At 50.8% G+C, this 17,688-nt stretch overlaps 1 protein-coding gene across 1 annotated transcript; it reads right to left on the bottom strand.

Annotated features, from left to right (window-relative positions):
* Positions 1-2,851: 2,851 nt before the first annotated feature.
* On the bottom strand, positions 2,852-14,312 carry LRP10 (LDL receptor related protein 10). Its single transcript, XM_044420913.1, has 7 exons — positions 13,987-14,312; positions 12,404-12,442; positions 11,267-11,399; positions 10,295-10,479; positions 7,397-8,252; positions 6,839-6,968; positions 2,852-5,712 (listed from the first exon to the last, which is right to left on the bottom strand). Exons 1-7 carry the CDS (start codon positions 14,114-14,116, stop codon positions 5,152-5,154), a joined length of 2,034 nt encoding a protein of 677 aa, XP_044276848.1. The 5' UTR covers positions 14,117-14,312; the 3' UTR covers positions 2,852-5,151.
* Between the last annotated feature and the right edge of the window lie 3,376 nt (positions 14,313-17,688).

The following is a 17,688-nucleotide window of genomic DNA, read 5'->3' as shown; positions in this document are numbered from 1 at the left end:
AGCGAAGACGGGAAGGGGGCAATTAGCGAGAGGGATGTGTGTGGATGATAGACAGGTAGACCTCGGCGAGGGGGTGTGGTTCTGGAGGGGGGCAGCATGGAGGGAGACCGAGAGAGTAAGCGATTGGAGGAGGGAGCAGTCCTCGCTCGGCAGGAGGCATGGAGCTCGCCAGATGGATAGCGAGATTGCAACATGGATATGAGGATTAAGAAAGCGCACGCGCGCGCGCGTCTGGATAGACAGGCGGGGGGACTAGACAGACAGACAGGCAGACATGTATGCCAAATGCATAGCTTGGTAAATGGCTTCGCACGGGGAAGGAGTGATGGATGGAGGCGGATGAACCGAAAAGGAGCAGCCGATCTTAGCCACCGTACCTTTTGGCCAGAAAACTGCTCTGATAGATTGCTTTCGCCAAAACAGGATGAAAAGCTCCGAAGAGGCATTTCTAGCCTAGCTGGGAAGCAGGGCTGCTTCTTGCCCTTGCCGCAGGCCAGAGCCGTCTATCAGTCCCTTTTCCTCCCCACATGCCATCAACCCACACAATCCAGACTGTGTCTTGAGGAGAGGGAAGGAGTTTTGAGGCAGGGGTGCCTGCAGGCGGCTCAAGGAAGTGAGCCAAGCTGGGTGCTGCTGTGAAGAGGCAGTGTAAAAGGAGCAGTGGAGACTGCGCACATGCAATCACAAAGGGGGCACTGCTTGTGTAGATGTGGGGAGCCATGTGTAGCAAAGGGAGACGACTATTTGGGGGAAGTGTAGAGGAGTGACGGAGAAGATAATGAGGATTAAACCGGGATGCATAAGCAGTGTGAGTACAGAGGCGAATGGCATGTATACCATTATGAGGGAAATTAATTTACCTGTGAATGCATCTTGCAAGAGTCATGGGCTGGTAAATAGGGAGTCAGGCTGCGCATGGATCCAGGAAGGGTAACATGGATCAGACGGGAAGACAGTGAGCATGAAACAGATCAATGAGCAGCCAGAAGAGGCACGGAAGGCGGAAACAGTAAATGAAGTAATTTCATGGGGAACAAAGCAAAGAGTAAACACATAGATGGTTTCCATCGACAAATGGTTTTGTGAGAGAAGCAAGGGGTGGGCTGAGATGAGAGACAGATTCCCTCCCTCCCGCTTTAAAGATGCTGAATTAGCTGCTCCATCTAATTAGGCCAATGGGGGGAATTATGCCATTAGTCATGGGTGGGAGGATGCTAATGAAGCACAATTAATGCTGGAGGGAGAGACACAGCAAGCAAATGTGTGTGCATTATTATATACGATACACTTAATTGTGCGCACCTGGATGGAGCGAAGAGGACACCAAATAAGAATCAAGCACCTAGATCTCATGGAGCATTGGGCTGCTGTTCAAAGTTCACCTTCCTTTTGTGTACATTCGGGGATCAGGAGGAGGTGGAACCCTGTCCTAATCCATCAGCCCAGAGATTATGTGAACTCACAACCCTTCGAAGACCGTTTCCAGAGCGTTGGCAGGGCAACAAGCTGGGGCATGTCCAATGGGAGAGACTTCCGTACACGGTGTACCGCAGCCGCCTTCCATCTGGTGCCTCTTTCCTTCCTTCCTTGAACATCACCACTCCATGCCTGTGGCTTCACTTAACTGTTTGAGAAGCCACCTAGGTCAGCGAGATCCCGCGCTTTAACCACGTATGGAACGCCACCCTCACCCCAATCCTTGGAAGTTAGAGGCTTGTTAAACACTTGGTCTGACTGTGAGGTTCTGGGGTCCCACTCCGTTCTTGCCAAGTGCTCCTGGTTTCCACATCATCCCTGGCTGCAGCAGCTCACCTGACCCTCAGGCACAGTAAAGCATGGATACCTGAACGCATTAAGAGGTACCCACCTGGGGCAAAGAGTGACGAAGCTCTTTCAGGCCAAGGGTCCCATTCCATGTCTGAGAAGCTCTCCAGGGCCATGCTGTGGCCGGGGTGGAGCCCAAGGAAAGGTGGCAGAGCCAAAATATTTGGCTTAAAGCTCTTCCGACCTTAGGAGGGGTCTTCCAGCTTTTTAGAATGGAGAAACAACTGCCCAAGAAGCAGGAGACCACGAAGAATCTGTGGCCAAGGGGAGCGTGGTCAGACTGGAACCAAAGAAGGCCCTGTTTTAACTCCAAGGAATGAGACTCTGCATCCCTTGGGGGAAGGGACCGCAAGAAAAAATTGAGAAGGGGCTCCAAAAGACCATGCAGTTTGGCCCCTACCAGCTCAGCCTGCGACTTTGCCACAAGCTCAAGGGGTGCTGCCGAACCTTGTTTTGAAGCTGCTGGGTGGTGCCAAGATGATTGGATGGCACATCACAACAGGCATGCCTTGGTACACCTCAGAACCTCTGTATTTCCCCTTCCACTTGCAGAATTCCATACGCCTGTTTAGCAGAGCCTATTTTCACCTCTGAAAAGCCGATTTTAGGATCGTTCCCATCAGCAAGTAAAGCAGACCGAGGCAACCCAGTTGTCTACAATTTCCTTCCCTGAAAGGGCAATTTTAAAGACAGAAATGGTAAACTTTGGGCCTCCCAAATTTTGTGGCCTACAGTTCCCACCAGCAACGGATCTACTATTGGGTTAGGTTTCTGCTGGGTCAGTTGCGCTGTTGGAAGTGGATTTCCCTATCCGGCCTTCCATGGCAACCCCTGGAGAATCCCAGATTCAGGAGTTCCTGCACAATGGAGTGAGCTGTAGTGTGTCTTGCGGGGAGAGATTCCCAAAATTAGGCAGAGAAACCTCCCATAAGTAGAGCCCTCTTTGATTGGATGGGAGGTCTCCCAGATCCACAAGACATTTGCCTAAAGGAATCGGTTGATTAAGAAATGCAAACGGGAGCAGACATTACAGTTCAAAATTTCTTTTTTTTATTTCTTAGCAAAACTTTAAAGGCAACAGGAGGTGAAATAACAAACAGAACGGCGCCAGTTCGTGGTCACAGCGCAATGGCAAAAATACATAGTGCCAGTATTTGCTTGCGTATCTCAACATCACCACCACCAATCACGAACTCCTGCTACCCAGTAAAAATCATTACTGATTCATGGATCTCTGGAGAAGATTCTCCTCTAGAAAAGCACCCAAATGCACACACTCTTCCTCTCTCCTCACCAATAAACCAGCTCAGGGACCAAACCCATCATGAGTTAATTTCAGCGGCACTTGCAAAAGTGAACATCTCAGTGGATTGGGTCTCTGTAGTGGCGACACCCTGGCTTCCTTTTTTTCTTTCCATCGAATGGAACTCCCAACTTGTGCAATTAAGGCACCAATTCAGCCAATTCTTTCGAAAGATTTTGTTTTTCCTTCCCATTAAACTAATCCAAATCACAGCCATCAAATTGATTTGGAAAGTATTTGTAGATTTATCTAATCTAGAGGGTGGTTTCTATCTGTATATTTACAATGGGACTGATTGTTCCCAGTACTCTCCTCCTCATGCTTGCTGTTTTGAGACTCTTGTTGCAAAAACAAATAATTAAACAGAGCGTTGGATCAGATAGAAAATGAACATGGATATATATTTCATTCTTTTACAAACAAAACTCTTTAGCAAAAGCTATTCTCACAGCTTAAACTTGGCCCACTCAATTCCAAGGCAACATAATTTACTACTATAACCTCCTTTTCAAAATATTTTTTCAAATCTTAGGTGACTTTTTGTTTTATAATTCAAGAACACAAAATTCAGGAAGAAATTCAGCACAGATTTCGTGCTTTCATGTTCCTTTAAAACACTAGCCTAAGACCACCACCTGTTATTTTTAATATATTAAGAATGATTGAACTGGTCCCAGACATCTGATGCCTTATTTAGGGAAGACTCACTGAAATAATAGCACTTAAGTTAGTCATGATTAAGTTTAGTCCCATTGATTTCTTGCTAATTGTTAGCTACTCTGAAATAATACCTAGAATAGAGTCTTCTCTCCATCATCACTGGCTTGAATGAAATTTTAACCTCCTTAATCTCAAACCTTAACCTTAATCCCAAAACCAGTCTTTTAAAAACGATCTTTTTTAAGCAGGCAGAAATCAACTTCATCTTTTAAGCTCTATTTTTTCATATATATAAATATATATTTCTACACACATGAACACACACTGAATCACATTAATTTTCTATTTATCAGGATCTGCGTTGTCAGTTTGCCTTCTTTTTTGCCAGAAGGAAATAATCTGCAATTCTCACTACTAGATACTTAATGAGTCACTACCCTTTAAAGATTTCTTATATCCTTCATACAAAGTTTTCCATATTTACAGCTGATTGGATACTCCAAGTGCAAAATGTAATTTATTTCATTTGCTGTGCCTTTAAAAATAATTTACTTACAAAACATCTATCAATAAAAGGTCAAAATATTTACCAGCTTTATTTCTAAGGCAGCAATCCTACACATAGTTACCTTCATGTAAACCCCAGTGAAAAAGTGGGAATTACTTTTGAGTAAACATGCATAGGAGTGCATAACTAAAATGTTTTTCCATTCAAATGTTGTTCTAGTGGAATCGCTTTATTTGTTTTCAGCCGTCTCCCCTTCTCTGAATCATTCTGTAACTTCACAAACATTGACGTGTAGCCAATTAAATTATTGCCTTCAAGGGTTACTTCTGATTGCTACACAGATATCTTTGCTTCCTTCACTTTAGGCAGACAAATATCTCTGGTGTCACCCCCTGGAACATATTTCATTTCCATTGCCTCCTCCTCACTCTTTAAGAACATTTCTTAAAATGTCAAGGGCACGTATTTCTACACAAGCGAGAATTTCAGTGCCAGCTGAAGCAAAACCTGTCACTAGTGGCTCTTACGAATGTCAAGAGAATTCGGTGGGACGGGACCCTGTTCCTTCTCCCCTTAACACACCGAATTGAGGAACAATTATCCCCAAGCAGAATCGTGATTCCACTGGTATGCCAAAATGCAACACGTCTTTGTGACCTTCCCCCCCCGGCACGCACCTTAACTGACAGGGAATTAAATTTTCTTTCTTTTCCCAAGCTGCTGCTTTTGGAAAAGAAGGGAGGGAAGTGGGGGGGGCCCTGGAAGCGTTTTCCTGGGCGTTTGTCACTGGCACCACGGCTATCTCTGCCCCATGATGAAACAGAGACCCGCCAGCCTTGGCTGTGAGGAAGGCTTCTCATGTCAAAAGGGGCTCGTCGTCAGCCTCCCAGGCCACAGGGGAAGTGTTGCTCGCCAGGTGCGGCTCAGCGAGAGGCACCAAAAGCACATCATCCTCATCCGCGGGGGACGGGGGGGCACTGAGAGGGTCCGGGGCCTCCACGAAGCAGGGTGGCGCTGGGGAGAACAGCCGGAGCCGGAGTGTGCGCATCATTCCCGAGAGCCGCGGAGGGGGCCCCGGAGGGGGCGCCGGGGGCTCCGGCGCGGGTTCAGCCGGAGCAGGCGGGACTTTCTGCGGGAGCGGCGGTGCTTGGTCTCCCTGTGGGGCGGACGGTGCATCTCCATCCCCCGGGGAAGGCTCCGGCACGGCGTCAGGAACTGCATGCGAGGGTGAGCTGGTGGCAGCGGCGGAAGAAGGGGACGCTGGAGCGGGCCGAGAGAGCAACCCCATCCGGCGCATGCGCCTCACCAGCCGGCGCACGAAACGGCTGCGATGTGGGCGGTGTCCCCCGGGGGCGGCGGTGGCCGGGTCGTGACGCAGTGCGCAGAGGAGCGACCTCAAGCTTCCCAGCATCGAATTCTGCAACGAGATGGACAGGTTGGGAGAAGACACATGTATGGATTTAAATGTATGTGTCGGGCAAACCGAACTTCTCCCAAGGACCTCTCGGGAGCTGTCGTTCTGGGATGGTGCGGAGAATTCTCCATCGGTGCTCTTGACCCCCGGCAGCCAGAAACACGTCCCATGGTTGCTTTGGTGGGGGCACCCCTTATAGCTAAATCTCTGTAGAAAAGCTTTCAAAACTGGTGGAATGAAACCAATAAAATGAAGCAGTTGTTTATGCGGGACTTTGTGTCTTTGCACGAGAAGGGCACAGAATACAGGGAGACCCCTTTAGCGCTCACGTTAGAGGAAAAGTGGCGATGGCGGCAAGTTCAACAGGCCCTCGATAAGATAAAACCTATCAGCATCCTGTGTAAGCACTACTCTGGCTATTCCTCAACGCTCTTGATCCAGAATTTCCTAGAAGGATGTCTTTCAGTGCTGGGATCTCAGGCCAGGGGCACCCAAGGGGAGCAAAGCCATCTATAGTCCAGACTATATGCCCCGGTTCCTATTTCATTTCTTACATTTTTAAACGAAGAGAGAAAACTGGGAAGTGGGTGTGTGGCAAAATGAAATGTTGCCCTCCCGGATCATCTCTAGTTGAGTCCAAATTGGAGTCGTATGTTCTGTAGCTCAGACCCTACAAATGCCAAGTAATTAGGTTCTTGCTGGCATTGCTTTTGTTTTAGTCTTACTAGTTTGTCTCCGGGTAACTAAGTCTTTTGTGAGCAGTAACATCCTCTAGGGTCACCTTCGTATGAATGAAGCAGCTTCCCCACCATGGCAGCCATTTTGTGAGAGCGCCCATGATAAGTTCTCAAACATACCCATGGATGCAAAATACTGCAGAACCTGCGCTAGGACTTTCTCCAAATTAAAGAGGGTTAATTGGAGAGCCAGCAAGAAATTGGTGAAAGGGCCCTCAAAGACAATGTTATTAAGGGAATTTTGCCCCATTGTTTGGAAACCAGGAACAAACAATGAAGCATTCAGCAGAGAAAGAAACAGACAAGGGGGAGAAGTTTCTCCTAGGCCAACGACTGTAGGAACGGAAAGGAACAGAATGGAGCAGAACAGGTTGCCTGTTGGGCCTCCTCACCTGATTGGAATGCTCCGTAGGGAAGCCTTCGACAGGGGGGATAACGCCCCGCGCAATGAGCTGCCCATAGGAGGGGGGCGCTTGGCGTTGCATCATCCGCGCCTCCATCCGTGACACGGGAGCCAAGATACTGCAGGGGGAAGGACAGAATGTGAGAATTACCCCACAATTCCCCCTCTCTCACATCACTTCCTATCACCCTTCACTACCCAGCCTTCTTCCCCCCCCCCCCAGACCTCTCCTGCACCCTGTTGTGGCACTGGGCACTTCCCTGCTTCCTCCGTGGTTTCTCCACCTTCGTGGCTTCTCGTTTCGTGCAACCACAGAATCTGAGCAGGAGCAGTCAAGCTCCGGTGCCTCCCGTCTCCATCCCTGCAGGTTCGGTACAATCCCCTTCCTAGGCACTGCAGAGGACCAGATCTCCGTAGGATCGCCCCAGGAGAGTGCGGGACACCTCCTACTTCACTCCCCACAATGCTTTGCTCCCGGCTGTTGGTCTCGCCCTCCTGTCGGTCCCCCAGGGGCATGTGCCCATCCCTGCCCTGTGGTACTCCTTACCCAAATTCGTGGTTGCGGAGGGCGTAAAGCCTACAGGTGCAGCCCAGCGCGATCACCAAGAGAAGGCCGCAGACCAGGCTACCGATGACAGCCGCTGTCACCACCTTGCGTGGCAGGATGTAGGCGCAATCGGCCTCGTCGGAGGCATCCACACAGTCCGCCTGCCCGTCGCACACCCAGCTCTCGTAAATGCAGCGGCCGTCCCGGCACCGAAAGTTCCCGGGCTGGCAGCTATAGCAGTGGCGCTCGTCAGCGGCATCGGCACAGAAGGTCTGGTAGTTGCAGCGGTCCGCAGGCCCGTAACAGACGGCGCCGCCGATCCCCCGCCCTCCGCAGGCGTATTGCCCGGGCAGGCATCCGTGACAGCCGTCTTCGTCGGCGCCGTTGGCGCAATCCCAGACCCCGTCGCAGCGCTCGGCGGCGCTGTAGCACGTGGCGCCCTCGCCATCCCCGCTGCCGCAAGGGAAGTCCCACGGGACGCAGAAGCCCCGTACGTGGTAGGTGGCGTTGAAGCCGCGGCCCGCCGTTCCCGGCACGGCCTGGTACGTGACCCAAGCGCGGCTGGACGGCGAGTCCACAGACACCACCTTGTGGTTGCTGGTGTAGTCCAGGTTGCGTAGCAGCCGGGGGTGCAGAGGGGCTCCGGGCACCCCGTCGTACACGCGCAGCGAGTCCCCGACGTCCAAATCGAGGACGGTGAAGCGGATGGACAGAGGGCGGCTGTCGTGGGTGTCCAGGGCCCACTGGCAGTCCGCAGCGCCCAGGTGTGAGTCCAAGGCAAATGCCGGGGAAGAGATGACCCCGTAGAAGTTGTCCAGAGTGACGTTGCACATCGGGGGAGGCCTGGCTTTGGATTCTGCAGCAGAGGAGGGAAAGAAAACGTGAAGAGGGGAGCCAGGTGGATGGAAAGGGCTCCCTCCTTGTGGCCAGGATGGCCTGAGGAAGCTTTTCGGTGGCTAGCATAAGCTGTGGGGACATGGTTACCGTGGAAGGCAGCCTTCTCTGGAGTGCCCTCCCCAAAACCCAGGGGCTGACCCTCTTCTTTAAGTAGGCATTTACTCTTTAACCTGCATTAATTCTACTGCTGACTCCTCAATAGTTTAATATTTTAAAATTTTAAATAGCAAATTTTAAGCAAATATATTTGCTTATTATACTCACATATGTATCTGCATGTATAATATTCACCTTTTTTGCTGTAAGCTAGCCAAGGTCTTGGCTTGTTACCCCCTCCCCGCTTTTACCCTCACAACAACCCTGTGAGGTAGCTTAGGCTGAGAGTGCATGACTGCCCCCACTCAGAGCAGCATGAGGACTGGAACCAGACCTTCCAAGTGCTAATCCCACTTCTGGAATGCGCTCCCCAGAGAGGTCCGCCTGGCACCATCGTTATTTGTTTTTCGGCGCCAGGCCAAGACCTTTTTATTTAAACGATATTTTAATTATTGTTATTATTTATTGGTTTTAAAATATTTAGCCAGGATGTATCCAGATTTTATATGTATTTATTTGTACGAGTATTTACTTATGATGTTGGAAGCCGCCCCGAGACTTATGTGAAGGGGACGGCATACAAAAATTCCAAACAAACAAACAAACAATAAATAATCCAACTGTCTTCTTGCTGCAGGACACTGGCATCTGGTCACTTGCGTACTATACTGTGTGAATATCTAAATAATATGGGTATTTTCTCCCAGATTTTTTCCACCATGACCTTTGGGAAACAGCCTTGGTAAAGATGAAAGAAATGGCCCTCTTTTGTAGTGGAATTTCTCTGGAGCTGGGCAGCTAGCTCCATTTTTTGATATTTAGACAAATTGTTCAGATCTTTTTATTTATTTAGCAAATTTCTATGCCACCCCATTCGCCGATGCCTCGGGGCGGCTCACAAATCTATCAATTAAAGTGTTATACAATAAAAATATAAAACAAGTTAACAATGTAAAATAAGTCGCCCTGGCCGAAGAATAAAAAATAAATAGTATGAACAGTTAAATGACGTTTGACTAAAATGGTCTTCGCCTGGCGCCAAAAAACAAATAACGACGGCGCCAGGCGGACCTCTCTGGGGAGCACATTCCTTTTTATTTTTGTCAGGCTTTTGGTCACGACTGAACTGCTTTCCATCATTATTTTGCTTTCACTCTACTAATTCTTTTCTTAATGGTTATACTTTATTTTAATTCTCTTTGATTTTTGTTGTACCGATAGAAATGTCTAATGTTAAGGGTAAGGTTTACACTTAAAAGATCACTTAGCTCTGAAAGGCGAGGTGTGAAGCCTTTTAAATAAAATGCGTATGTTATAATTAAAGTAGCAGGCTTTAATTAAAGCCTGCAATTTTCATTATAATCTATCTGTAATACAAAGTTTCACTGGTGCATTTGCCAGCCATCGCTTTGATTGCTTAATCGGTCAGGGCAAATCTTCATCAGCCACAGCAAAATACAATCTGTCGGGGTGAGAATCATCCAGAAAACTGGATGAAGAGAAAGGAGGTAGCCAAATAGCTTGGTGGATCAGCAAATGCTTTTGTCTGGGGGTACAGGCACAAACCAGTCAGTCTTAGAGGAGATCAACCCCGACTGCTCTTTAGAAGGCCAGATACTAAAGAAGAAACTCAAGTACTTTGGCCACCTAATGAGAAGGAAGGACTCACTGGAGAAGATGCTGATGCTGGGAACGATTGATGGCAAAAGGAGAAGGGGAAGGCAGAGGACGAGGGGGCTGGATGGGGTCCCTGGGGAGGTAGGTGTGGGCTTGGGTGGATTCCGAGGGATGGTAGAGGATGCGAGAGCCTGGAGGAATGTTGTCCATGGGGTCATGATGGACTGGGCCCGACTTTGCGACTAAACAACAACCAACTCTGAGTTTGTAAGTCTCAGTGCTTTATACCTCTCAGGTATTTCAGCTGAAATCCATTTCCCCTCATGAACTTCCAGCTGTACGTTAATGTCACGTTGCCACCTTTGATCCGGAGGGGCTCCGGACTTTTGTAGCCGCAGATCTTCTTCGGAGGCTGAGCAGGCGAACGAATCATTAGCACTTCGGAGCCACAGGAGAGAGAAAAGCGCTGGAACCTGTGGGAGGGAGAGAGAGGCGGAGGGGCATGTGTGCGTGTCAGATTCTGCTTCCGTGTGATGTTCCCCAGGAAACTGTGAAGAAGCACTCACGAACAGGCGATGCTGGGGGCACAGAAACAGCAGGTATGTCTACGACGGGTTCTGTTTACAGGAGTTCTGTTCTACACCAGACCGCACAACTCCTGGCCCACAGGCGGCCTTCCCGAGGTGTGATTTCTGCCCCACCAAGTGCAGAAATTACCCTCTATTTTGCCGCATCTCTGCAGAGAGCGTTCCAGGAACCAGCACGAAGAGGGCGACTTCCCTGGGGGAAGAAAGTGGTGCCCAGAAAGTGGTCCCCAGGCTTTCTCCTCGATTTCAAGGGAAAGCGTCCGTCAGTAGAGGTGCATGCGCATCGCGTCAGGATGGGCAAAGTGTCTGTGCCTGGACACAAGATCATTCTTGCATGCATGCAGCCTCTGGGTCCAAAACGTCACACAGCCCTGCTCTAAAGAAATGCCTTCTTGAGGGCTGATCAGATAAGAAAACTTGGGCGTGTGAACCGGCCCAGAGGGGAGGCATAGAGTCCGTGCCCTCTTACAGTGTGGGCTTTGGGTGGCTCTAAACATGGACCGGCTAAGCAGTGATCTCACCGACAGAACATTTTGGAGCGCTTTCATTCACAGGGTTGCACAGAGCCGGAGATGACCGCATAGCCCGTAACAAGAAAGCTAAAGCAGTGCTCACGCCTGTGGGTGGCTCAGTTCTGCTGCTGAAAACCGGGGTGTTTGCACCGTCGCCTCACCTGATGTAGACAATGTCCTCCAGTCCCCCCAGGATAATCCAGCTACAGCTGCTATACACCGTCCCTTGAGAAGGCGGACTATGGATTTGGCCTTGTGGTTCTCTCCGGAAGTCAGGATAGCCCTGGCAGATCCCTGCAGGAAGGGAAAATCCAGCCCTTCCTTTTATGCCTGGGCTTGTTGTTGCCTTCCCCTATCTCCCAAATAGCGGGATTTGCAGCTCTCTGCCTACTAATTTACCCCAACAATTTCCGTCCACTTTGAGGAAGGTTTCATCTAGATGCCAGGAAGCACTTCCTGACAGTCAGGACCCCGAGGGTGTGGAATGGGCTTCCCCGGGAGGTCGTTGAGGCCCCATCGGTGCGGGTGTTCAAGGATAGGCTGGACGTGCACATGGTGGGCATGTCATGAGTGGAGCTGGCTGGTGCCGGGGGTCAGACTAGAGGCCCCAGGAGGCCCCTTCTGACTCGCTCTGCTTCTGTTTCTTTCTTCCCTTGCTGCCTCTTATGCGTCTGTGATGATAAAGAAGACCATTGCGGCCCTCCTGATCCTTTTTTGGTCTACATCTCCCATGATCCTTCACCATTAGCCAGGCAGGCTGGGGGTATTGGGAACTGTAGGCCAAAACATCTGCAGGGTCATAATTCTTGCTCTACTGTAATTACCACTAAATATGCTCAGCCAAAATAACTGCCTTTTCTCCTCCTCTTGGAGTCCCCTTTTTAGCCTATGAGCCCCTTCCTATAGGTATAAGAAGTATATTTTCTATACTTTGTCAGGAAGCACTTACATCTCTGGTACTATAAATTTATTTTTATTTATTTTTTGATTCATATCCTGCCTTTTTCCTACAAAGGGCTCAAGGCAGCTTACATCTCCTCCTCCATCTTATCCCCACAACAACAACCCTGTGAGGTAGGTTGGGCTGAGAAGCTGTGACTGGCCCAAAGTCACCCAGTTGGCTTCATGGCCGAGCAGGGACTCGAACCCGGATCGCCTGAGTCCCAGTCCCATGCTCTTAACCACTACACCACACTGCCTCTCTCAATGTAACATCAAAAGTGAGCCACCCCCTTTTCCACCTTTCCTTTCTGTATTCCTCCAGACCTTGGAAATGTGACCCCAATTTTGATACTCACCGAGGTGTGAAGAGCTACTTTCACTGAGCGGAAAGGCACCTAAGGAGAGAAAGCACAGAAAGACTAATTCCAGACGGACTCTCTGCCTTGAATGTGCTGCTGGGGAAAAAAGAGCCAAATATACTAGCTGCCTTTTGTGGACTGTGGAGCCGGCTTTGCCCGATGCATGCCACACTCTCCTCGTTTGGCAGATAGATACAGATACAAACCCAAAAACAAACAGCAAAATCTTGTAAAAAGGGCAAAAGACTATAAAATACAAGCGGGTGTAGGACCTAAATGTGCACAGAGTAAAAACAGGGTGGCCCATTTCTAACAGCAGCTGCAACTAACTCTTTGCAAAGAGAGTTGCACGAGTGTCTGCTGATATAGAATAGAATCGTAGTAGAGTTGGAAGGGGCCTGTAAGGTCATCCAGTCCAGCCCCTGCTCCTCTTCCGCATGTGGTCACCCATCCAGCCTGAGCCTTTCGAGCTTAGCAAAGGTGACTTGACATGTTAGTTTGATATATAGCTATGCAGACAAGAATATTGGTGGGGAGGTCAAATTTTACTGATTAGAGTGTCAGATTACTGGGGAGGGAAAGACAACCACACGACAAGAGGAAGGAGGGCAGGATTATGGCATTGATGGCCAACTCCGAATTGCCCTGCAGCTGTTCCAAGGATTGGACCCAGCACAAGACCCAAAGATCGTCGAGTTCAGTGGGGTCAACTCCAGCCCACATCTCCCGCTCAGCTATCCGGGGGGTAGGGGGGGAGTGAGCAGAAGATGCTAAATTCTTTCTATGTATAAGATACCCCACTGCAGTCTGTTCACCTAGGTAGTTTTCTCATCAGCTCTGACAGAAGCACAGTGGGGAGGCGGAAAGGTCTAAGGTGCTCAGGATGGGGTTGAATTTCCCTCTCCAGCATGGGATTAAACCAATTTCCCCCAAACTGGGACCTTCCAGTAAGGCTGGGTTACCACTCCCAACCGAAGGGTTCCAGCTTAGTTCAAGCTAAGCTCGCTGAAAGTTCGTTCAGGCTAACAGATTCAACAAACCATACCATCACACAAAGTTTGGGCCCATGTTTAGCCATCAATGTTTACACCAGGGGTGGGCACCCTGTGCCCTTCCAGATGTTTGGGCCTACATCTGGCTTCCGGTTGTCCAGGATGGATTAATTAATTAAAACATTTTTATGCCGCCCCATTCGCCGAAGCCCCGGGGCGGTAACAATTTATACAAATTGCCAATGGTGTGGTTGTGTGTGGAAGCAGGCAAGGGCCACCCAAGGACGCAGCACACCCGTGGTGATTCCTGAAGTTCGATGTGGTGGGTCAGAGCGGGGTGGGCAGAACACGGATCTCTGGGCAGCTGGGACTCCCGGCAGGCCCTGCAGGCATGTCCACTGGCCGGGGATGCTGGGCATTGAAGTGCAGTCCATCCTGGGGAATCTGCTCCCTGCCCATCCCTAATCTAGTGAGTTCGCTTTAAAACCCTTCCTACGTTGTCATCGCAGGAACAACAAGAGATTTTTGAATACGAATCAGGCCGTTAAATAGTATCAACGAGGGGGCGGCCTTCTAATGTTCTCTTACCCATGAGGAGTCCCAAGAGAAAAGCTCGGGTGGCACCTGAAGACGTCGACACCTCCGGGGCACTCCTCTGCTTCGGGGCTGGCGCTTGGGGCCTGGGCCCGCGTCCATCCGCGGGCCGCGTCGCTGTCATCGCCACCCTGCCCTCCGGGTTCCGCTCCCCAGTCACCTGTGCCTGCGTGCGGGGCGGCCGGCCAGCCCTCCCCCCTCGGTCTCGCAGGGCGCACGTCCCCCCGCTTCCTGTTCGATGCCCCGGCCCTGGGGAGTGTGGGGCCGGTGGTCGCTGTCCCGAAGCCGCTGGGGCGCGGACCGAGCCCCCCCTCCCGCGACCCTCCTTCGGGCTCCGCCGCGACCCCTACCCTCCCATCCCTCGCCGGCCCCCCTCAGCGGCGCCCCCGCCCCCGGTCAGGGCTCCCCGCGGCCCCGAGCCCGGCGTCGCTGCCCCGCCGCGCCGCGCTCGGTTCCCTCGGCTTCCCGCAGCCCCCCGCGGCAGGCGGCCGGGGTCGTCGCGGTTTCCTCGCCGCCGCCTTCGCTGGGAAACTTTGTTTTCTTCTCTCACTTCCTGCCTTCGCAACTTTCCCAGCCGGGGGAGGCCACGTGACCCTGCCCTGTTCCTTCCTACCCCGCCTTTCCGCGTTCACACGCCCGCGCCCGCCTTAACCGTGTCGTGGCAGGGCCGGGCGCGCGCCGCCGCCGCCGCTCCTTTCCCCGATTGTCCTTTTGGGGGAGGGGAGGGGAGGGGGGCTTCGAAAGGAACAGGCGGGGCCCCTGAAGCGAAGCCGCACCTCTGTCTTTCCTCCATTCCAAAGCATGAAGGGCGCCCAGACCACCCACCGCCGTGAATTCGGAGCGACACCGGGACCGAGAAGGAAACACGGCCTTTTCTCGCTTCTCCCCACACCCCCGCTTGTCTGCACCCTGGGCGCCCAGGGCCCGTGCTCAGGCCTCTGCAGCCCTCTGTTGCCCCGGCTTCCGCCCGGGGCGGGGGTCCCCCTTGTCCCCCGTCCCCGCTCAGGAGGAGCTCGGTCCTGCCCCTTTAAGAGCGGGGGCTCCGCTCCCCCCGCGCCCGGAGTCCAGGGCTTCGCCCGCGGCCGCGCGTGGCGCCACCCACCGGCCCGCGCGCCGCCCTGCAAGCCCGGGCGGGGGAAAGCCGCCGCCGCCGCCGGGCCTCGGAGCCGCCGAGGCAGCAATTGCTGCTCAGACCGCGGCTGCATTCCTCTCCCGTCCCGCCGCCCAGATGCGGCCTTAACCCTTCCTGAGCCAGCGCCGCCTTCGCGGGAGCCCCCGCGGAGCTGCCCGCGCCCTGCTCCCCACGCCGCCTTTCCACCCGAGGAAGGTGGAAAGTGCTCCTGAAATCAAAGAGTGCTCTTTCCGCTCTCCAGGCGTTGCTTTTTACACTTCTGAATAGAAGAAATGGCCGCACCCGCAGTAATGGCTGTAGGTAAACCTAGCTGTTGAATGAGCGCTGGCCATCCGTTCCCATCACTCCATTCTGGGACTCGGGCAATATCTGAGAACACAATTGCCCTGCTTCACCACAGTGGCATGTGCAAAACTAAGCCAGACCCTCCCCTAAATGTTTGGGTAAACACACCAAGGGTAGAGGAATTGCTACTTGTGAATTCAAACGCTGCGGGATATGCTGCAGATCATGTGAAAGCTCTAAACTTTGTAGGATTCCCCTCTGCAGTTACACACAATAAATAATTGTTTCCAAGGATGGATTAGTTTCCACTTCCTTTACTGACTGTATAGATCATTGTTTGTTTTTACAATGTGTTAGGGAGTTCCTGAGGGGGAGTGATTAAGCAACAGTGATACTTCAATGCCACCCGTAAGGTAGCTGGGATTTTTCATAAAGCTCTAACAAGAAAAGGCTTAGACCAAATGTGTGCCATAACGGAGGTAGGAATAATAGGTATAGGACAAGGAAATAAAGCACAAACACTGTTTTGCATGGAGCACAACATCCTCAGGATTGTTGTGAGGATAAAAGAATGAAGGCTTGTGTGCTTGGAAGGAAGCTTGGGATATAAGCATAATAAGAAACTAAAATAAAAAATAAAATAAAAATAGTATAGCCAAGATAAACTCTGACCATGTGCAGAATGTGCCGCTATTTCTTCTCCCCAACAACCACAATTCCTTCCACTACTCCTTGGGTTAGTTGAAGGCACTCCTTTTGCATTAAGGTGCCAAACTGGCTGCAACATGCTAGGAGCTGTAGAATTTTTTCCTGTCTAAACATGCACGGGATGGTTTCCTAAGTCTATTTACAAAGACATTGTTTCTGAAAAATTGGGAACGGAGATGAAGCACTGGCAGAGACAGACCCTCACTTATATCAAGCAGTAAACACACCCTTAGAATTGCTTCTAGTTGGGCAAAATGCTAACGGGGTTCAGAATGACCCCTCAACGTATAGGAACGTGTTTCTTCTCAGATAAAGAACCCAAAATCACAGACCCCATCACTTCAAACAGATCAGAAGTCCTTTAGCATCCTCAGACTGTTCTTTTGTATACACAACAGCGATGGTGAAAGGGGAGGGAAGTCTGGTCCCTCCTCTTGGTTCTTTCTAGCCCATATCAGACAACCAGGAGATGGTTGGTGGTTTGGATTAATTAATCCAATAAGCAGGATGTAACTTCTTTTTTCTTTCTTTCTAGTCTGTGGAACTTGGATCTCTTGCTGCTGGCCTCCAGCCGTGGTTCCTGGCATTTACATTTGCTGATTCCAATTTTTTTAAAGCTTTCCCACTTCCTCTTCCCCATGCCTTGCCCTCTTCTGTTCTCTTCTGTTCTCTTCTCTTCTCTGGTGGCCAGCGGCCAGCACTCCTGGGTTCTCCAGAAAGGGGGTGCTTGTTTTCAGTAATCCAACAGGTCTGCTTTCCTGTTACTTGGGAGAGGGAGGGATTCCTGAATTCCAGCACTTGATCTACAATCAAATGGGGAAGGGTGTCATTGTGTGAACCTCACTGTGTGGAGGAGAACTAGATTCCAAGCATCCTCTTTTGGGGTTGTAGGAAGAGGTTGCTAATGAACTATTGCTTTGTGCTCCAGGGGGAAGAAGGAGTTGCAGGACTCTGAAATTCTGTCCCTTCCTCTGGGAAAGATCTTGCAGATTAGGGAAGGAAGAACATGGCTTCCCATGCCCTGTTCTGTCTGAAATTTTGCCTGAAAAGTTCAAAAGGGAGTGGAGAGACCTAAGTGGGCCCTGCGGGGTTGACTGTAGGAGCCAGTGCACCCACCACGGACTGAAAAAGAGATGTGACCAGGACCAATTGTTTGGGAAAAAGCTGCGGGGAAGGCATCGCCACATCCTCTCTGCTGCTTCAGCCACCCCTTCGATTTCCTGCCTAGATTAGTCCTTGCACAGCCTTTGAGAGGCTGCAAACTCTGAAAATGTGCTGCTAGGGATGCCACATCGGATGGCAGCTAAGGCTGGGCTGCCCCCAGTATAGTGCCTTTCAATCGTGTTGGACTCCAGCTTTGCGCTGCCCCAACCGGCATGGCTCGTTAGACCCTTTCACATGGTCCAACACACGTGAAAGGCAGCAGTTTGAGGAAAATTATTATTATTATTATTATTATTATTATTATTATTATTATTATTATTATAACATTTCTATGCTGCCCCTTGCCGAAGCCTCGGGGTGGCTTACAACACAATAAAATACATTGAAATACAATAGAACATAATAAA

Source organism: Varanus komodoensis, unplaced genomic scaffold (genome assembly GCF_004798865.1).
Source record: "Varanus komodoensis strain SLA01 unplaced genomic scaffold, ASM479886v1 scaffold112, whole genome shotgun sequence".
Taxonomy (NCBI): Eukaryota; Metazoa; Chordata; class Lepidosauria; order Squamata; family Varanidae; genus Varanus; species Varanus komodoensis.
The sequence above is the reverse complement of the archived record's forward strand: the minus strand, read 5'-3'. Positions and strand labels throughout refer to the sequence as shown.